The sequence below is a fragment of the Peromyscus leucopus genome, chromosome 14 (genome assembly GCF_004664715.2).
Source record: "Peromyscus leucopus breed LL Stock chromosome 14, UCI_PerLeu_2.1, whole genome shotgun sequence".
Classification (NCBI taxonomy): Eukaryota; Metazoa; Chordata; class Mammalia; order Rodentia; family Cricetidae; genus Peromyscus; species Peromyscus leucopus.
The window spans coordinates 39,613,037-39,635,271 of NC_051075.1; the positions used below are offsets into that span (position 1 = coordinate 39,613,037).

The 22,235-nt window shown below is 45.8% G+C and overlaps 1 protein-coding gene across 4 annotated transcripts in view; it reads left to right on the top strand.

Moving 5' to 3' along the window:
• Positions 1–22,235, top strand: part of Daam1 (dishevelled associated activator of morphogenesis 1) — a 174,536-nt gene that overhangs the window by 138,363 nt on the left and 13,938 nt on the right. For 3 of the 4 annotated variants that reach the window (XM_028858344.2, XM_028858334.2, XM_037210610.1), the window contains exons 16-21: positions 4,607–4,636; positions 5,721–5,827; positions 13,686–13,770; positions 17,971–18,077; positions 19,570–19,658; positions 20,446–20,614. In XM_028858344.2, coding sequence (XP_028714177.1) covers positions 4,607–4,636; positions 5,721–5,827; positions 13,686–13,770; positions 17,971–18,077; positions 19,570–19,658; positions 20,446–20,614 — 587 coding nt within the window. The remainder of the gene's footprint in view (positions 1–4,606; positions 4,637–5,720; positions 5,828–13,685; positions 13,771–17,970; positions 18,078–19,569; positions 19,659–20,445; positions 20,615–22,235) is intronic. The other variant, XM_028858351.2, reaches the window with a different exon arrangement.

Below are 22,235 nucleotides of genomic sequence, written 5' to 3' on the forward strand. Positions count from 1 at the left end.
GCTGCCAAAATGCTCTGGGACAAATATGTGGACAGTTTTCAAGAGTTCTGGGAGACACAATTGCAGAAAGCTCTGCAACTGAGTAACTGTCTCCTAGCAACCACCACTGTTTAAGTAGTCAGTAGTCATCCCTGACTGCATGGACCAAATGTTTCAGTTCTTCCTAACATGGGTAGACTGGTGAGGAGGATGGGCATCACTATTTCCAGCAATACTTTCTGAAGGACAATTTCAACACACCCGCTCCACTTGAGTATTTTAAATATTCCCTTCTGCTATAAAAATAGAAGAGAAACCATCACTATTTTCCAAATGAGGGTAACTTGAGCCATTTCATTGCATTTACATTGTTGAGAGTCAGAAAATGAAAAGCTACGGGCATTTCAATTGTAATCTGTAGATCAGAGTAAATGAGGTGGAGCGCCTATCACTTGACCAGTCCTTCATCCCAGAGCGGCGACAGCAGAGACCCGTGCATGTTCATTCCAGGCATGGCAGCACACTGCGCAATTAGCACCACATTTAAACCGATCTTGTTTCTAGTACCACATGAATACTGAGAGCCCATCTTTTCTGTCATCTCTTTCCTTCCTATAAAGCTATGAAACTGGTCACATTCTGGACTTCAGCCATTTCTTTGTGTAGATGAATTTTTCAGGCAGGCAGAGGAACACGAAAACGTCAGTACCATAGGACCCTCAGAGCCTCATCTGGAGATAACACAGCAGAATCAAATTAGCATGATTTAAATAAGGAGTGACACTTTGGGAATGTATATATGCGTGTACATATAAACACACATCTACATAAATATATAAAATATATCAATTGATTTGAGAATTATTCTATTTAGTGTGTCAAAGGATTCAAATGATGCAAATACATTCAACCTTTACATAGGACCACATATATTTATCCTATAAAGCAGAGATGGGAAAAACCATAAGTAACTGTCACAGGGACCAAGATGGTGGTCACTATTGAAAACTAGCTATTTTTCTGGCACTAGGTGATATAAACATTCTTAATCACATCAACCCTAAAATTTAGTGCTCAAGGAGCTCCTGTACTTACTTTCTTATTCAATTCTCACCCCAGCTCTAGGAGGGACGTAATATTCTGGTATTACAGATACTGAAAATAGGGCTTAGTGTGTACTCAGTATCCCAGCAGGTGACACCCAGGAGTGCAGAGTGCAGAGTTCTTGGTCTCCCTTTGTTCTCTAATCTGTGGTTTATTCATTACCACTACCAGACTGTGGGGAGTGGGTTTTTTGTAAGTGCATGCATTAAAGGTGTAGAGAGCCGATTATGTAAGCTTATGCCTCCCATGAAATGGAGTTAATAGCGTGCAGCTATTCCCCTGTGCACATTCCACAAGTTCATTTGAAAGTCAATCCCTTGAATCCGAAGACCTTTTTCTCATTGGAACTGCGTTACACACAATCTCCAGGATAGCCACAAGAGACCGGTTTTTAATACCTAACATTAGATGCTGTGTAATAGTTTTACTAAGATAAAGTTGAGTAGTCCTCACATCTTTAATGGGAAATTTTCATCTTGACATGCTATCAGTTCGTATCTATGCAGTCAGATGGAGGGAAAATGAGCTAAAAACACCACATTTGCCTGGAAGTAGAATTACTCTTTAGCAGCCCACTAGCAGCTCACAGTGTCTCCCTCCTTCTTGCCCTTTGCCTGAGGACAGTTCTTCTTTCAGGAGCCTGTGCTCACCATAGAGCGGGCCATTTCAAAGCCACCCTCCTTTGACTTAGGGAACAAAGGAGAGCAGCTGCTGGCCCAGGCTCCATTCCCCGTTCTCCAGCTCTCCTGTGAGAGTGTAGTATTGTAAGTCCTCAGGGTCTCATTTGGAATATCCAGGTGAGCTACAGGTTCCTTATGAATCGATAAGGAATTTTTCCTTTTTTATATTTCTTTTTTACAGTTAAGTTAGTCTGCATCTGATTTTCACATTGAAAAAAATCATTTAACAGTTTTTTTTTCCTTCAACCGTGTCAGTTTTCTTGTTCTGCTTTGGCTTTGCAGCACTGGGGACAGAGTCTCGGGCTTCATGCACACACACTAAGCAAGTGCTCTGTCACTGAGCTGTAGCCCCAGGTCCCTGTCGTCATGATTCTCAGTCTTAGTACTTAAAGACAAGAAAAACTGTGACACGAGCTGTTGGGTTTGTTCATTTGTTTTTTAACTGTAGTGCTGGACAGATGGTTTAGTAGGTAAAGTCACTTGCCACCAAGCCAAATGACCTGAGTTCAACCCCTGGGGACCCATGTGGTAGAAGTGGGGAACAGACTTCCACAATTGTCTTCTGACTCTGTGCATATGTTATGGCATGGGGGTACCCATGTACACACGCACACATACACACATACACAGAAATAAGTAAACCCAATTTTTAAGTGTAGTTTGAGGGTCTGTACCTAGTTTCCGTGGTAAGAGTTAGCAAATACAAGATTGTATGTAATTCTTAGTGTATGTTTCAATTTGAAAGGATTAAGATCGGTTCATGTAAGGATTATCATTTTCTATGCAAGGTTGAGCCATCATTTCTTTGTGAAACCATTTATAGTAGTTTACAAGCATTGATCCCTGAAAATACAAATACCAACCTCATATTTATATTCCAAGATCATTTCCATTACCCTTTGATTTCCGAGGGAATAAAGTTTCAAACAGAATCTTTGCATACTTGAAATGAACCTGGGAGTTTCATTATTTCTAGTGCGCCCCACCTAATAAAACCCATCCTATTTGTGATTTTATTTGTAATATGCTGATTACTGGGTCTTCAAAGAAGTGTTGTCTTAAGGCTAGCAATTACTGAGCCCTCATGTGGCATTCTTCACCCTCTCTGGAAAGGTAAGATGTATCACTTAGCTATTAGCGCCCATGCTTATTGCTGCTCATGGTTACAAATGGAAGATCCGGACCAGCTACTTTACCACTCAGCCAAAAGAAGAGCAGAGTGGGAAAGTGACTTGTCAGTTCTAAAGCTAAAACAGTTATGTCTTGTGTGTGCTTCTCGATTTGGGGCTTATAACGATGTGTTTGATACTGCGTAGGAAGTTTAACTTGCCTTATCACGTTTACCCTTCTCATTGATAAAAGACGGTAGACTGGTTCACCTCCGGGCATATAGCCAGGAAATGACAGCTAGCTGCCTGATTCCATAGACTGTCATACCAGAGGTCAGATGTCTTCCTTTCGCAACAGTGAATGAATTTTAGGTGTAATGTGAGGTCCTGGAAGCCTCCATAAAAATTTCTTTTTTGAAGAGTAGGCAATGGGAGCAGGATCTAATCTAAAGGAGTACTTTCTCTTCGGTTAAGCTGACTTCATAGGGTTCATTTTACCATAGCCTTCTGCCCTTAACACTGCTTTTTTGGAAGAGTCCTAAAGAGCCTCAGAGTAGAAAATCTGAATCATAACAGGCAAAAGAAAACTAGGATATCGGGCAGAAGACAAGTTTCTTGTGGTTGTCAGCTTGCTTTTTAAATGCCTTTCCAGCGAAGTAGTCCTCCCAATGTGGGCAGCCCAAGGGGAGGAGTCACTCTGTTTCCCACTAGAAGAATGTTCGTCTGTCTAAAACTGGCCTTGGCAGTGCTGCCGAGACCAGGGAGACCTGAAGGAATCCGCTGAGCAAACGCTGGTGCACACACAGTCGGCCCGAAAGCTGCGGTGTGTTTTGTGCACCAAAGTTTTGCTCATTCCTGCCCTGTAAAAGTATGCAGGAAAAGCTACCGCTTCCTTGTAGCATGCCATTAGTTCCTCTTTCCCATCTTCGCTCCAAAACTTTTCTAAAAACTCTTTCAAGAAGGAGTTGTGACCTTGTATGCTTGACAAGCTCAGAGACCACTGAGACAATGCCTACCAGTAACTGTGCCAGTGGTTTCTCAATTGCATGTGCTGTGCCCTCCGCCCCCACCCCAGCACCTGCTGCCGTGGTTTGGACCCTCCAGGGTACTTGAGCTGGCCTTACTTAGGTTGCTCCACTTACTTTTCTTAACTCTTCCTGAAGATACAAGAAGACAGGTTATTCCCACCAAAAGAAAAGCATTTTCTATAGCAGTGGCCATTGTTCAGTCATACTGATTAATTTAATTGGCAATCTCTGCTTTAACTGAAAATTCAACATGGTGGCTGGGAGTATAGTTCAATGGTAGAGTATTTGCCTAATGTGTGCACATGCCTTGGTTTTGAGCACCGTGTGTGTGTGTGTGTGTGTGTGTGTGTGTGTGTGTGTGTGTGTGCATAAATGGGAGCCTGGTGGTTGTTTTAAAGAAGACTTGTACTCCTAGCTTGTCCTTCTAAGCCCTTTTCTTTCCTGAATCTGATTTGCTACCACTCGAAGCGGTATGTAGCAAATGCCATCTGTTGTCTTCCTTTCCACCAAATGTCTGGTACTGTGATCTTTCCTGTGTCTTCAGCCAGACAGGCCCACTTGAGTTCACGGCAAGGCAGGAAGCGTCTCCTGCTTTCCCCCCTGCACCACCAGTTCCTTGACTGCCTTGACTTTCCCCATTTGCTGCTCTAGTTTTTGAACTGCATGTATCTGATTTGCTTTTTCTATGCCTCTGCCATGGCTGTAGGAGTTCTTTGTGAACAGTAACTCCAAGCAGGTAAGTAAGCTACTGTATAACCCTTACTTAACGTAACTCCGTGGCTCACTGTAAGCTTGAAGTACCCCAGCTATCTTGTTAGATAGTGGAATTCAATGCCTAGTGGTTCCTCTTCGGGATTCGACTCTTAACTGGACTGTCTAAAAGTATGCCTGAAATCTGAGCACAAGAGACCTTTGCTGTTTAGCCTCCTGGTGCTCCATTATTGGTTCAAACTGCCTTGGCTTCCTAAACTGTTACACAGTTCAAAAGCTTTCTGGTCTCTTTATATTTTTTAAATGCCATAATACATTTTTAAAAGTCTCTAACCACTAATGAAATAAGTTGGCTACTTACCACGTTAGTCTGTGTTCTCACCTTGAACTTTGTGTTAATATAATACCTCACATGTATTTTGCATCTAATTGTTTTATACCTGTGTCGCCTTAGTTATGTCTGGCCATCGTGAATGAATATGTAGATAAAATATGCAAGTAATGTTTGCTTATTAATTCGGGTAACTAAAGAGATTTCTTCAACTGCCCCCTCTCCATTGTCCTTCTGTCAGGCTTGGGAAATGCAAGGTACATTTGGCCTTTGGGAACTTCCTGTTATACATGAAGGCGTTTGGTGGTTTTATTGCTCCGCTTTCTTGGCGGCTAAGTTTGCAGATGGTTCTGGGGTGAATGTGCCCTGTAAATAAGTGACTGGACCAGTAATGACAAGGCTCTGCTGAGCTTGATTCACAGTGACAGTTCTTCCGTCCGCTGTCCCTAGAGATTTGATCCCTAGGGACAAAAGGATGGCACCTCTCACTGATAATTTATGCACGTTGTTTCACATCTTCAACTTGGAAGCATTCTGTTCTTCTAAATAATGCTTTTTCAGATGTGGGTGGTCAGCTCTTCTTATTTTCTTTGCCAAGGAGAAGTAGCCTTTGTTTTGATTGCACCCCCTTCCCAACATCGCCTCCTCATCGCAGCTCGGCCCATGTGTGTATGTGAGCATTGTGTGCGTGTGAACAGAAAATGTGGAAGAAAAGTGTGCGTCTCAAGTCGGAGTGTCCCCGTTTGACTCTGATGGATTTCTCTTGTGTTCTTTCCAGAAAGAAGCAGATGCCATTGATGACACACTGAGTTCCAAACTCAAAGTCAAAGAACTGTCAGTGATTGATGGTCGGAGAGCTCAGAATTGCAACATCCTTCTGTCGAGGTACCGTTGGTGCTGAATAAACATGGCTGGGAGGGCCAGCTTTTCTTCTGGCTCAGAACCACATGCTTGACTCTCACTGGACTCACTTGCTACTGGGGGACAGGCCTTCCGAGCCCCCGCTGTTTGAGGTGAAGTGACACTTCTTCATAGTGTCACCTTCCCTGGTGAGGTCTCTCAGGCCTGGTGCCCATCTTGGTGTTTCCTTTCCAGAAGCCTGAGAAGTGAGCTGATGTGCGTTGTTATCTCCTAGTTCTGGAGACAATGTCGTTCTTGGGTCGCACTGTCACAGTCAGGAGCGGTGTTGATGCTTCTGTTTCAGTGTCTCCTTTTTATATCTCAGCATCACTTGAGTTCATTCTCTTTTTGAGTGTTTTTGTTTTATAAAGATATGTGAATCTCAAATCTCAGTGAGATGTTAACTCAGCCAATTCAGGCTTGTTCAGAAATCTTTCTTATAACTTATGAATTTTAAGACCTTTAGAACTTGAAATGAAGAAAAGGAGATTGGGGGGCTGACTTGTGATTGCAGCCTCAGGCAATGTTGTTAGGACATTCTGAATTTCAAGTAGCATTTTGCTATGTAGTTAGGCAAAGATAACTAATGCTGTTGAGGTGCGGGAAGGTATAAAGGATGCTAATGATGGGACCTAAAAGGGTGGGCTACAGACTGAAAAAAAAATGTTGTGTGTGCTTCAGGCCGGTGTAAGGTGACTCTCCTGGAGAGAGCTAAGAGGAAGAGTAGTCCTGTTACTTAACTGGCCATGCACTGAGTCTGTGAACACAAAGAGCCACTGCTTGGTCTCAGCATAGAAGCCTGATTGTTGGCTGGGTGTGTATTACTTTAAGGAGCAAATGTTTTCTTTAGTGGAAGAGAAATTGAGCCTCCATGAGATCCCTGCATTTTAATGCAACTCGTAAGGTAACATGAGCCACCCTGTTACCGTTTCATCTCTGCTCTGGCTGGAAGCTATATAAACGGCGGGGCTTTGTGTTTATCCTCACTCTGGCTCCATGAACCATGCTTAAGGTAGATGAGTATCCACTTTAAGAAGGCACCACGTGAAGGCCTACTTCCTTCCTTCCCTAGTGGATAGAATTGATTTTGTTACCATTTCCCAATAGCATTCCTGATTGGAAAAAGGAGTAAAGATTTGGGCAAAGTTTTTTTTTTTTTTTTTTTTGAGATTTATTTTGTGTGTCACTGTTTTGCCTGCATGTGTGTCTGTGCACCATGTGCATGCCTGGTGCCCACGGAGGACAGAAGAGGGGGTCAGATCCCCTGGAACTGGGATTATGAGTGGTTGTGAGCTGCTGTGTGGGTGTGAGAAGCAAACGTGGGTCCTCTAGGAGAACAGCAAGTCCTCTTAACTGCTGAGCCATCTCCCCCGCCCCAAGTTGTTGTTTTGGTTTGATTTGAATATCTCTGCCTATATCTTGTGTGTTTGCTATCTGGAGCACTTTGAACACAACTTGACAAAGAGAGACATCGCTCTGAATTTCTGTAGTGTTGAAATGCTTGCAGAGTACAAACTGAGACCCGTTCCTCATAGACAAAGTATTTCCAGTGCTTAGTGTCAGCCAAGATAATTACCCTAGGTATAGAGTAACCCTAGGTTACAACTCTCTCTGGCTAATTTCCCATTCCATTACTGAAGGAATTATTTTGTATCTGTGGTATGTAAATCCTTTTACCTCAAAAGTCACAGAGCCTAAGGTAAAGTAACTTAGAACTTGTGTGTGTATAACGCCCCTCAAGACATTTTGCCTGGAACCTACTTAAGATTACCTATGGAAATTTCTTAATAGATTTTTATGATGAGCACAACAAAATGGTGTGATGAGGGTAACAACGTACTTTTGAGTCCCAGTAAGTGCTTCCGTATTAAGCAGGTTAGAACCCTCTTTGCTGTATGGATATCAGTGTGCACGCTTTTCTGTTGGGTAATAATTGTTGAGACCCCACAGTCTCACATGTGACCAAGATGTTAAATTTGCTGAGGTCAAAATAAAAGAAGTTAAACTGGTTTCCTTTGAATTTGTGTTTTGTTTCATTTTCTAGTGAGTTAGGAGATTTCATTCTCTCTTTCCTTGGTAATTCATCATCATATACAGAAAGTAGTTTGGGACTTAAGCAGTGGGCACACCTGAAAGCAAGCCTGTACTTCTCTTGTAAGACAGTGGGACTCGAGGGCTTTTGCTTGTACACCACTGTGCTTCGTGCACAGGTGATACCAGAATTAGGGTGGGGGTGTGGTTTTGATAGTTGATGTCCTCTGAAGGTTCGTGTGCTGAAGAGTTGGTTCCCCAGTGCACAGCTCGGAGATGGGACTTTTGAAAGTGATTAGATCACAGGGGCTCTGAACATATCAGTGGATTAATCCATTGATGGACTCGTGATTGGGCTATAGGCGAGTTAACTATGGAGTGGATCTCACTGGAGGAAGGAGGTCACTGGGAGTGCATCTTTGAAGGACTTATCTTGTCTCTGTCTTCCGCCTGTCTGTCCCGCTCCCTCCCAAACCTATCGTGGCCTTTTGCTTCGCTCTGCCCTCCTCACCGTGACGTTCCACCTTACAGTAGGCCCATAATGACAGGGGTAGGGCTAAGAGGCCATGGACTGCAACACCTGAGCCAACACGTCCCCCTCCCCCTTCCACTGTCTTTACAACAGGTAGTTTATCACAGTGAAGAAAGCAGACCAATGTTAGTGCTGCCTTTGAAAGCTCAAGGCTGAGTGGAGAAGAAAACTGTTACTGGTAAGAAGACACATAGCTCAGGCTTGCACTGTTCTCAACTGAAGGACACAGAAAGCTCAGTCATATGAGAGAGGGGCTGGAGCAGGGCGTACTAGAGAAAGTGTGCCTCCGAGTGTGTGCGCCAGAGATGCAGGGAGAGGGAGCAGCCTTAGGCTAGTAAAGTGCGCCCTGCTGAAGAAGGAGAGCAGAGGGTTAGCAGTTGTGTTCAGTGAGGCCCGGCAGGATAGCTAAGGTTCATGTCTGAGGCCTTTTAGGGGTATGCACAAGCCAGTCCAGAATCAAGTCATAGCCCCTGTTCCATAAAGTGAAGATCGTGGCCACTGTAGTTCTGCGATGGGCTACTGAGATCCAGCCTCACGTGCATGAAGCCCCCGTGGTCACTGCTTGGCTAATAGCCAGTTATATATCATGGCATCAGGAATGGGGTTTGGTCCCAAGGTCCCAGTGTGTTTGTTTTAATGTGGCTTTGAGTTTGCTTGGTTTGCAGTAGAAGGTGGAAGGGATCGAACACTGGGTGCAGGGGAGACATCAGAGAGGATTCTCTTCCTCTTGTCCAGGTGACACAGGCAGGGGCCAGAATTGACAGAGATGGAGAAACTTTGATAGGAGTTGGCGTTTCATTTTGTGCTTAGGGACAACGATCAGAACTATTTCCAAGATTATGTCAAGATTCCCTACCTTCCTACACATACTGTGTCCCTCCTTCCTGCTTGTTTTACTCATGAAGGCTGCCATCCGTCTCTTCTCTTGCTGATGGATTTATTTCTCAACAATCATTACACCAGCGTCTGTGGCAATGAGAGGCGCTGGCTTATTCCATGTGCCATATTTTCAGATAGATGCCCACAGTGTTTGGATATCCTTTACAGCTTCCTTATGGGCAACACAGCTTAGGTGAGGGACCTGCTGCCACCTGGCTTGGAGCCCACAGCAGGGACTCCTGTGTTGTGCCCGGTAAGTAGGTACTTACAGATGAAGTGACTAAGGCCACTTGAAGCTCTTGGGGCAGAAGGAAGAGAAGCTGTTATGGGGGGGGGGGGGCGGTGCCCTGCCTGTCATATATGTGAGGGGAGGGGAGTGGCCATGAGGTACCCCAGAATAAGAAGCCATTAAGAACTTGCTTCCTATCTGTTTATGTGTTAAAATCAAATTTAATTGTGTTTTTATTATCATTGTCCCCCAGTAGCATAAGGAGCAGCTTCTCTACTGTGTGTATGGGTGACATGTAGCAGTTTAAAATTCAGACTGCTTTAATCATTAAAACAGACCTCCCCACCCACACTAGGGGGGAAAAAAGAAACTCAGAGGCAGGTCTGTATTGCAAAATGACCTCTTCCCAAGAACAGCTGTTGTTTCTCCAGTTCCTCTCTGGACATGGCAGCCTGGGTGTCATTAACCACAAAAGGCTAGTTTATTAAGTAGGAGGATCTGGCTTCAACCCACTGAAGCAGAGCGGAGACTGAGCTAGCCGTCCATCCCTAGCTTGCTCTACTTATCTCTCTGAATGTTCCAATTCCCTGAGCAAAGTTTCTAAATACCCGGGCAGAGCAAGCTGGAGTTAAACACCATTTTAAGGTGGCTGGCTTATTTCCTGCCTTGAAAGGACAGTGGAGGCAGGCGGCTCCCAAAGTTGTCACCCTGTGGCACACTGCGAGCACCGCCAAGCCCTGAGAGCAATGGAAGGGCTGGAAGCAGGAGGTCCTTAAATTACAGAGATGAAAGGCTCATTCTGAGGGTGACAGACGACACCAAGAACTTGGAAGGCTGTAGAACCATCCTGGAGGGCAGGTTCTCCTCCCCCTTACTCCCGAGGTAGGGTTTCTTTGTCTGATCCAGCAGGCCACGTGCACACTGTTCTATTAACAGGTAAATTTTCTTAAGCACTGTTCATTAAAGTCTCCCGTCTCTTTGTGGGCCACATTAAGAGAAAGTTTAGTCCAGATGGCCTCTGGAAATGGAGGAGCATAAATATATACAATTTCAAAGGCAAGCAGCTCCACACTCCATCAGAGTAGTAGTGAAATTCAAACCCGATTCTTTGACGGTGGTTCTCGCTCTGGTTGTCAACCCCTCTAGTTTTAAATGCAAAGCAGAAAGGCTCGAGATGATTTCTTCACCCTGGTGTGAAAAGACACAGAGCTCATTTAGTTTTCTCTTATGAGCAGAACTTGGGGTCCCATGAGATGTCCCAGGGGGTAAAGTACTTACTGCCAAGCCTAAGAATTAAAATTCAATCCCAGGGATCCACACAGTGAAGGGGGAAGCAGTTCCCTTCTGTTGTCCGGTGACTTCCACACAAGTGCCATGTCGCACATACATGCACGCACGGATCCCGTGATAAAGCCATGCGGTAACAATACGCAAGGCTCTTCTGGTGGCGACTGCAGATATTTCCAAGCCAGCTGGGCTTTATTAGTGGCGATTTTAGCCTCGAGTTACTGTCCTTTCCGTGCCTTGTGTGGCCCAGGAGCCTGGAACGTCCTGAAATCCAGGGCTGCCCAGAGCCTTGACAATGACAGTCTGGTGTGGCCACGGTTTTTCCCTCTGTGCTCTTCACCCAGGCCAACTTAGCTAAATTGTTCCACTTCACTCCTGTGGATTTTCTGTGATCCACTTTACTCATGTGGATTTTCTGTGATCCACTTCACTCCTGTGGATTTTCTGTGATCCACTTCACTCCCATGGATTTTCTGTGATCCACTTCACTCCTGTGGATTTTCTGTGATCCACTTCACTCCTGTGGATTTTCTGTGATCCACTTCACTCCTGTGGATTTTCTGTGATCCACTTCACTCCTGTGGATTTTCTGTGATCCACATCACTCCTGTGGATTTTCTGTGATCCACTTCACTCATGTGGATTTTCTGTGATCCACTTCACTCATGTGGATTTTCTGTGATCCACTTCACTCCTGTGGATTTTCTGTGATCCACTTCACTCCTGTGGATTTTCTGTGATCCACTTCACTCCTGTGGATTTTCTGTGATCCACTTCACTCCTGTGGATTTTCTGTGATCCACTTCACTCATGTGGATTTTCTGTGATCCACTTCACTCATGTGGATTTTCTGTGATCCACTTCACTCCTGTGGATTTTCTGTGATTCACTTACTTCACTCCTGTGGATTTTCTGTGTTCCACTTACTTCACTCCTGTGGATTTTCTGTGATCCACTTCACTCCTGTGGATTTTCTGTGTTGTTCTGGTAAGCATGCTCGTGAGGCAGTGATGGATCCAGGGTGAACAGAAACAGGCTGAAGGCTTCTGCCAGGGCCAGCCTGTCTGGATTCAGCACAGGATGGCACCACAGCCCAGATGGGGGGAAGGTGGACTGTGCTTGTCAGATGGACAGATTGGCATTTTTGCCTAGAGGACGTATTTCCGTTTGAGAACATGAAACAAAGACAATGCGGTTTGAGCAGGAGCATCCCGGATTTGTTTTCTCTTTTCTGGCCATTGGTGCATGCAGCAAACGTCGCTGGCATGGCAGAGTGGGTGGAAAGGGTCTGTGTCCTTCTACTGCCCCGGAATCCTCCATCCATTCACTCAGCCTTGCAGGTTGTTTGTGAGATGGGTTGAGCGTGTGCCTTGTGTCATAAGAGTTTTGCTGTTGATCTCCGACCCTCCCAAAACTCATAATCACCTTGGAGATAGGATAGATCTTCCGGTTCGTTTTCAGTTCTCCTGGGCCTGGTTCTGTCATGTACAGGGATGAAACCTGGGTGAAATAATGTGGCTAAGAATGCTTTGGGAGTGAGTGCCCCACTGAGTACTGTTTCAGTGATCTACTCACAGCATGTGAGTGTTGTTAAGGTTACAAGAAAGTCATACTTTTTTGCATTTTTCTAGTATAGAGGTCTACCTGGTAGACAGTGAGCCCCTGGAAGTCCAAGAACTCTACCAAGAGCCTTCCATGGATTGTTTCACTGAACACCCCCACATTCTCTGTGTGTGTTAGGTTGGAGGGGAAAGGCATGTGACTGTTATGTGTACAGGAGAGAATGAACAATTCTAGATTCTGTTGTTATAACTGAGAGTATGATTAAGAATATTGGCTCCAGTTTTGACTATTCTTATATTGAATAAAAGCATTATTTATGTTTCCATTTCACAACTCTTACATCTTATAGTGAGTAGTTTCTTATCCTGACCTAAGATACAAATTCCTAATTAAATTAAATAAATAAACTTATGGGCAGACAAAGACAGAATGAGAAAGGAGTTTTATGTGAGTCCTTTGCCGTACGATATTAACTCCATGGGTGGTGTTTGTGTTGTAAAATGGGTACCATGATGTCGATACTGTCGCTTTGAATTTTTGTATTGAATTTGTGATGTGGGCTGGTGTGTACTGTGGCACACCTGTAGAGGTCAGAGGACAGCTTTACGGGGTCAGTCCCCCCTCCACCTTGCCCTGGGCTCAGGTCAGCAGGCTGGAGCTGGCTTCTTACTCCCAGATGAGCCGTCTTTCTGGCCGCCGATACCAGCACTCCTGCGTTTGACCTTGAGCAAATCACTGGCCATTGTGAGCCTGTTTACCTAATTAAAACAAAACAAACAAACAAAACACCAGACTGTCACAGTTACTTTCATAATTAAAGGAAATTACATGTATGAAAATCCTCACCTATGAAGTGATCATATATTTCATTTTGTATATTAATGCACTCAACTCTTGAACCACGCGTATGGTTTCCAAGCTTATCAGAATTTATTTTTAATCAGGCAGCACACCTGGAACTCCCTTCCATACAGTGGGGCCAAAGGTTGACGTCTTTCTTCTCACCTACAAGTTGGGGATGTTGGCTGTACGAAGGCCACTGTGCCCACTTTCCCCGTCTCCAGCTTTCTTTAAGGAAACTAATGATAGAACATGGCAGCTTGGCCCCTGTCAGCAGAACATTACAGAACCCTGAAAGAATGTTTAAGCTGTTTCAGAATCCTATTTTAGTTCCCTCTGTTGTCAGGAAATAAGCCTTGGCTGAGATTTTGAGAAAAACCATACTTGAAAATCAGCAGCTGGTGTAGCGGAGTGAGTCATCTTGTATGAAATTGTAACAATCACAACAATGTTATTAACAAAGTAAAATATGCTCTCTCCAGGTTGAAATTATCCAATGATGAAATCAAGCGGGCAATTCTAACAATGGATGAACAGGAGGATCTGCCCAAGGACATGCTAGAACAGGTGAGCCGCCAGACGGCTTTCAAAGCCCAAGTGATGCTGTTAGCTGCCAAGAGGATGCTGGGAGAATCTGCTGTTGCTAATAGATCATCTTCTCATCTCTGAATTGGGAAGGCCAAACCTGGCCCCATGCATTGCTTTCAAGGGTCTTTAGTCTTCCATTGTTCCTCAGAAGGATCATGGAGAAGGGAAGCTTACAGGTTGTAAACTGGGCGTGGAGAGATAGCTCAGGGATTAAAAGCACTTACTGCTCTTCTAGAGGACCCGAGTTCAGTTCCCAGCACCCATGTCGAGTAACTAAGTCACAACCACCTGTAACTCCAGCTCAAGGAAATCCAGCATCCTTTTCTGGTGTCTGAAGGCCCCCACACCACATGCCAGCCATGTACACTCTCTTTCTCACCTCCCCGCTCTCTCTGTCTCCTCAAAAAGAAAAAGAAAACAAGTCTGCCAAATGCTGGGGAACCACAGTGTTAGAGTCTGTCTGTCCCTAAAACTTCAGTTAAATTATTGTCTTAATATCCCATAAAAATCTGCTGGGGTTAGTGGGAAAATGTGTTTCACAGGAGTGTTGAAAATCTCATGAGTACTCTGAGATCAAAAACTACTCTGCACACTGTTAATTCATAAGTTTGCATTTTGGTCATCATTCCCACAAGCACAAAAGCCTCCACTAAACCCTAGTGTAGTCACCGGTTGTACACAGTCAGTCACACCTGTTCTACAGTCAGTCACACCTGTTCTACACAGTCAGTCACACCTGTTCTACAGTCAGTCACACCTGTTCTACAGTCAGTCACACCTGTTCTACACAGTCAGTCACACCTGTTCTACACAGTCAGTCACACCTGTTCTACAGTCAGTCACACCTGTTCCTCACGGTCAGTCACACCTGTTCTACAGTCAGTCACACCTGTTCTACACAGGCAGTCACACCTGTTCTACACAGTCAGTCACACCTATTCTACACAGTCACACCTGTTCTACACAGTCAGTCACACCTGTTCTACACAGTCAGTCACACCTGTTCTACACAGTCAGTCACACCTGTTCTACAGTCAGTCACACCTGTTCTACAGTCAGTCACACCTGTCCTATGGGGACTGAGTTGTTTACTGGAGCTAAGTCATGTCTCTGTTCATTTGTGGCATCTTGTGTCATAAATGGCAATAAATCACAACTCCAGGGCTAGCCCCTGGGAATTACACATAGGTAGTCCACATCAAGTGTTCCTGGATAGAAATTTTACCCAGTCTAATGGGTAACTCATTCTGCAGCATTTCTGATTAGCCAATCTGACTGTATCATGGGTGTCTAACCAGTACATATTCCAAGAATTTTTATCTGTCTCTCTCCCCCTGGTCCCTTAGGACTTGAAGGTTTCTGAGCTTTGTGGTGACCAATAGCTTTAAGGATATTCTTCCTTTCTGTCTCTCATCCTTGGGACACATTTGATTTTGAGTGATCCAGGTCTAAGGTCTGTGTTTGTCAGAGCCAGGCCCACTCAAGGTCATTTGTGGATACCAGCAACCATGACTGCAGGCTGAACGTGGCAACTGTGTGTCTACACAGCTCTGAAAGTATGGAAAGGGGTGTCTTGAGTCCTGAGTGCTGAGGCCACTCTTCATAAACTGTCCCTCTGTCTTCGTGTGCATCTCGGATGGTTCCCCCTGAAATCCTGGAAGGCAGTGGACTCAGCAGAGTAGAACTGCAGCTGGAGTTGTCCTGCGGGAGACCCCCACTCTTGGCAGTAGAACAACTTATCTCGCTGCCACTTCAGGTTTTGGTTTCATTTTCAAAACAGTTAATGATGTTTTCCTCATGTCTCCCGTGATTTTCCGTGAATGCGGTTTAAAGCGCCCCCTCCCATCCAGGGGTGTTTCCAGATCTCTGCTCTTCCTCTCTCACTATACAGCTGCCCCAGCTTCTGGGGGACCCTACCTCAAGTCTCTACCAGGAGTGGAGAACTGTGTGCAAGCTGCTCTGGTCCTTCTGTCCTTAGCCTCTACCGACAAGGCCATGTGCTTAAAATTCTCCAGGATCTGTTTCCTGTGAAACAGCATCCAGCAAAATTCCTCCTTGAGGGAAAGGATTGCAGAGCCCTGCCAAGAAGGCTTGCAGTGCAAATAAGACACACTCCAAATAAACAAGGAAGACAGTCTGTCCACTGCTGCAGCATCTGGCCAAGGACATTTCTGACCTGGTCTCTCCTGATAATTCTGTGAGCTTCTTGCTCTCTGCTCCATTCCCACGCTCTTTCTTTCCCTCCTTGTCGTAATGTTCTTCCGCCTGGTATTCTTCCACGTGCCTCCCTTCCAGACAGATGTCCGTCCCGGCATCTCCTTACCTTGGCGTGGGGCCTGCCTGAGGGCCACATGCATCCCATGCTGCGTGCTGCAGGTGGCTGCCATGCTCAGAGCATGGCTGAGGTCAGTGAGTCCCTCTTCCTCGAAAAGCGTCTTTCCTGGTCCAGGTGCTCCCCTGGCTCCAGTGCCCCGGGAAACCATCCACACGCAGTCTACCTCTCCCTCTGCTTGGTGATGGGCCTCGGCTTTCCTCACGCCTCTCCCTGTGCTCTTGCAAGTCACAGAAGACACAGAATGGTGGTGTTTTCCTAATCGCGGACCGCCTGGGAGCCTGGCAAACAGGAGAAAGGATGTCTGAAACTAGAAGAGAGTTCCCTAGCTCAGAAGACAAAACTCCAGACTAAGGGGGAAAGGAACACCCTTCATCTTCCTCTCTTCTCCTTGCCCTACAACCTTCCCTATGCAGAAGAACAGCCTTTGAGCCTGGGAACAGAAAGGCCTAGAAACATACCTGGCATCCATCTGCTTTCATTTCTCTTCCCTTCTATCCCATGAGGGCAAGGGAGCTGTCTTCTCTAATGCCCTGGTATTCCTTCTAGGTGGGGGCCCAGCTGGATGGGCTGCTCCTCCCCTCAGTCTCCACCTCACCCTCTGAGCGCTCAGCGGGCCAAGTCTCCATCTTTAGTGAGTGCACACACAGTGTTACTGTCTCTTCCTGACATGCTCTGAATTCTTGAGAGCTGATCCCTATTCTCCCGTTCTCTCAGCCTACTGTCATCTGTCTTCTCCACCTCCTAAAACTGTGAGGACATTCACAGCTCCCCTGTTGCCCGAGCCACAGGACCCTGGGCAGCTCTTCTCTCCCTTGGTTTCTTGGTGATGCCTGACATGAATGGCCGCTGACTCCACAGTGAGACATTGCCTTGGCCATGTGATGCCACATAACTTCTCCAGCTGAACCTCTGCCGTCTCCTTTACAGGCTCCTCCTCCTCCTCTTCTTGTCCTCATCCCTCGAGGACTGGTTTTCTCCAGCCCCGAGCATGTTCTTAATTGAGTACCACCTCCCAGCAATGCCTTCTTGTCTGTAGTTCCAATTCTCGTTCTCTACACTTGGCTCCTAGACCAACTGCCTTTTGTGAGTCCCAACTCACATCTGAAAACCTATCAAATGAGTCCCTCAAGTCATGTCAGGTTGTGGGGAGGGTCTCATTTGATTGGGGGAAAAGCATTTGATTTAGAAAATAGCACGCATACACAGCCGCAAAGAAACACAGACGTGTTTGAATGTGTGTGCTTTGGACGGCAGTCAGACATAGAGGAAAGAAACCTTTTCAGTCTCCATATTGTTGCTCTTTCTTCCATTTCTCATTCTCACCCTTGAAAATACAGTATGAAATAAAAAGTATGATATTCCCACTGTTTCTCTGACTGAACTCTACATGAAACAATAAAGAAGGTGGAATTAGAGAAACAGAAAAAATAATCTGAATAAAAAGCACAAATGTAATTATTCATTCCACCATGATATAACAGGAAAAAAAACTTCATAGAACTCTGGGAGTCAGAGACCTAGGTTCTGTTCCTGATAGCTACATCCACCTGCTTTGAAATGCAGGCTGAGGGCTGAATCTCTCTGCATAGAGATTCAATATTATGGTCTTCTTATGAGAGGATTGGCCCTCTGAAATGTCAACAGTTCTTATTGGAAAGGTGCCTGAGAATAGAAGATGATTCTCGGGCCAGTTTAAAGCTGCTATCAAATCAATGTGTAAATAGCCGCAGGGCTTGTAACCGAAGAAAATCTTAAAATTTCATCTTGTAGCAAATTAGCTGAAAGGATAAAAACCTACTGCTGAGATTTTATAACCCTCTACTAATACATGGATGCACTTTTAGCTTTTGAAATTTGTTCCTGAGAAAAGTGACATTGACCTGCTAGAGGAACATAAACACGAGCTGGACCGCATGGCCAAGGCTGATCGCTTCCTGTTTGAGATGAGCAGGTGAGCTGGAAGACACTGGAAATGAAAGATGTGCTTTGCCTCAGTAAGGAAATTAAACTCCAGTTCAAGATAAAGAGCTTAGACCCGTCCTCTGTCTTGCGCATGTTGTAGTTCTAAAAGCGTTCCACATTGGAGCTGTGGGGAACGTGTCCTCTGCTTGTAGGGAGTTCTTGCCCTGGGTGAGCCAGTGTGCAGGCGACTTTGCAGCTGTCCTGTGGGGCTCTTGGGCCCGTGTGCTCCGGCTTTAGTGTGCTCTCGTGTTCCCTGGGTCACGCTCGCCAGCGCTTTGGTGTCTGGGGATAATAGCTCAGCATCCTTGACATCTCAGGTTTGTTGTAAATTAGAGGGAGGGGGATGACAGGCTGTGGCAGTGTCCGCCCTGAGCCCCACGATGAATAAGATATAGGCAGACGTCACTACTCAGGCAATGTACTCTTCCCATGGAGCCTCAGCAAGCTTTCTGAACCCTTTTCCAGAACCCCCTGCGGCAGCCACCGCTCTGTATGGGTTTGGTGTATGAGCTTATTCACGTTGCCATCTCACTCAGGTCTAGTGAACGGATTCCACACTAGAGAAGGGCTGGTGGTCTGGGAAGCCAGTAGCCCCTTCCCTCTGTCTCTCATTCTCCATTCCTGCTGTGGCCAGATGTGCTTCTGTGTTATCCCCTCAGAACTTGCCATTTTGGAGACTCCGTTGAACGAAGGCTAACTTTGGAATTTTGAAGCTGTGCTCTGCAGTCCTCAGTGTAGACAAGCTAATGACCACCAGAAAAAGATAGCTGTCGCTCCTCAAGCCTGTCCAGATCTTTACAAGTGTTTTCTCATGTAACCCTCCTAGCAGCCCTGCCTTAGGGACTTCCAGGAGAGAAGTATTCTCTTCATCAACCCACAGAGAAAAGGAGACTCAGATAGGCCCTACTTAAGGTCACCTATAAGAGGCACGTCTGCAAACCTAGGTCTGTTTGGGGAAACAGGATAGTTTTAGAGAAGGGCTTGATCTCTGGACCTTCTATACTGAAACTATCATGAGCGGTTTAAACACGTGTTTCAGAAGCTTTATGAGAAGGCACACTGTGACCCCCACAACCAGCAACAAGAATCTTGTGGCGTAGGTGCAGATCAGAGGCTACTAGGTTCCCTGTCCCCTCTAGGTGCTGTGGAAGGCTAAGCTTGCCTGCCTTTAGGAGACTAGCTTAGTGAGCTGATTGCAGGGCAGAGAGGTTTGGGAGTGGGCATGAGGAGCGTATGACAGACACTAGTCTTTGTAGCCTTGCCAAAGGCCAAACTTGGTGAAAAGTGAAGAGACTTGAGAGAAGTGGGAAAAAGGGAAGTCTACATTCGGATTCCTTTTCATCCTGTTTCCCCAAGAGCTGTGGGTACTGTGAGTGAGGTTTGAAGTGAAGGACCCCAGGCAGTCATCCAAATCCCCCGTGCAGATTCTAGAGAACTGGGCTCTCATCTTGAGTGTTAATCAACCCACCTGGCTCTTACAGGATTAATCATTACCAGCAAAGACTACAGTCATTGTACTTCAAAAAGAAGTTCGCAGAGCGTGTGGCGGAAGTGAAACCCAAAGTAGAAGGTAAGACCAAGCCACACAGCAGGAAGCAATGTTTGTCTTAAGTGCCCACGTACAACTCTGAGCCAAGTACGCCAAGTCAACAGAATTGCTTCGGTGGCGTTTAGCTGGAAATCTTTTGAAATTCCAGTGGGTGGTCACATAAGAGCTGCATCTTGCACACTCCGGCCTGGCCTGGGCCCTGAGCTCCTGCACAGGCCTGAGCTCCTCAGAGGGACTGGGGTTTTGACCACTTGAATGTGGCTAAGGGATGGCTTTGCTACTCCTAGCATTGAACCTATGATTGGTGTTCTCGAAGCAGTGCCCGACTAGGATTTTCTAAGGGTAGATTTTTAGACTGCTGTGTTTAGAAATGTTTGCGATGTGGATGGTACTGCAGAGCACAGTTACAGAATGTACAGCAGAATCGGAGTCTGAGCTCCCATCCAAATGACCATCAGCAGAACTGACTCACTTACTGATCGGACTCACGCGAGGCAAGGGAGTTTTGCAAAGGAATGCTGGACACGGAATTGTCTGCCGTGTATTCTATTCCTTACATGTTTAAGGTTAGTGAGTCAGTCCCGAGAAGAGCTGCGAAAGGAGAGAAATTTTGCCATTCTCTGTGAGATCTCTCACATGTTAGCTGTTAATTGCGCTTCCAGTTGGTGTGTTTTGAAAGGGCTCAGTCACAATCTGGTGACACGCTCTGACATCGTTAGTGTCTGTTAGGACATGTGGCTTCAGTTAGGACAGGCATAACTGAAAGCCTTGGCTGTAACCATTGTGTTTGGTGTGTTTTGCTTTGAAGCGATTCGTTCTGGCTCAGAGGAGGTGTTCAGGAGCAGCGCCCTCAAGCAGCTCCTAGAGGTCGTTTTGGCTTTTGGAAATTACATGAATAAAGGACAGAGAGGCAATGCATATGGATTCAAGATCTCCAGCCTCAACAAGATCGCAGACACAAAATCCAGTATTGACAAGTAAGTGTGGTACCCTCCAGCACTTGGAGCATCGAGGTGCTTTTATAGAATGTGACTTTTGTAGAACCTAACTTTTATAGTGCCTGCCAAGTCACTACAGCTTTCAGGGTATGCTCCTGCTCTTCCGTTCCCCTCCCCGCCATTGGTCTCAAACAGGCAGCCCTCAAGTTCCCAGAGGTCTTCATCCATTATCAGTGCACAGGGACACTGTCTTCCCGGCCTTCCCAATGCTGCGACCCTTTAGTACAGTTCCTCACATTGTGCTGACTCCAACCATGTAATTACTTTTGTTGCTACTTAATAACTGTAATTTTGCTACTATTATGAATCGTAATGTAGATACTTGTGTTTTCTAATAGTCCTAGGTGACCTCTGTTAAAGGGTCATTCAATCCCCTAAAGGGGTTGCAACCCACAGGTTGAGAACCACTGATCTCTTCCAAGGTTTTTATTGTTGGCTACCTTTAAAATGAGTAAATGAATAAATAAATAACTCATGATTCTGGTGTGATGCCTCAGTGGGTAAGGATGCTTGCCTCAAGACTGAAGACCTGAGTTCAGTCCCTGGACCCCAGCTGATAGGAGGAGAAAATTGACTCCCACAACTTGTCTTCTGACCCCAACATACATGCCATTTCACACACACACACACACACACACACACACACACACACACACACACACGTAAATAAATCTAAAAATTTTTAACTTTTAAGTATAGTGTAATCTACTTGAGAGAAGTCACTGGTCATAAAGATAGAGCTTGATGGACCTCTGCACAACCCAAACTGAGAACTGGCCCTCCAGCTCTGGATGTCACATGGCCTCTCTAGTCTCCACCCCTCCACAGAGAACTGTGTTCCAGAGAAAGGAGAAAACTGCCAGCTTGCCCAGGAATGTGCCTTTTACTCTCAGGCTGGCACCGGCGCCAAATGAATGCATTTGCCTGCTAATCTTCAGCTGCACAGCTCAAGGCTCATTAAAATGTGTCCTAGGAGTGCACAGCACTGCACTTGAGGTGAACAGAGTCTGGTCAGAGGCACTGAGGTGCCAGCTCCTCTGCCCCTAGCAGGTAGGGTCATCACGCACATTAGCTCGAGTTTTCCCAAGAGCTTTGTTTCTCTGAGGTTCTCACTGGCTTCAAAGGAACTTGTACAGTTCTTCCCAAGGTAAAGTCCTCAGAACCAAATCCTTGTAGTATGATGGACTGTTCTCCCTAATTACGCCTCGCTAATGAGACTTTTTACCCTATCTTTTCTATAGGGTTAGTGAAGCATAGTGTATAGCAGCCCTCAGTCCTTGATAAAGGAACGAGCCGTGTGTTAAGCTGTTAGTTTTGCGTCGTGGAGACAGTGGCGAGTGCGGTTTTGTTATATAAAGCCCTGCCACCCTCGTTTCGATGGGAGCCCAGTCTTTTTCAGAGCACCCCCACACATGTCATGGAGGCCGTCAGTACGCAGGCCAGGTTCCTTCCCGCATGTTGTCAGGAGAAAACTGAGGCAAATGCCAAGTGGCTTAGTCCCCTACCCCCACCCCTCATCACCCCTGAAGAAGGATTTAACCCACGATCTGCAGGTCAGTCCACAGTGCTGCTCTTTGCCCATAAGTAGGTCTTGTTTGTG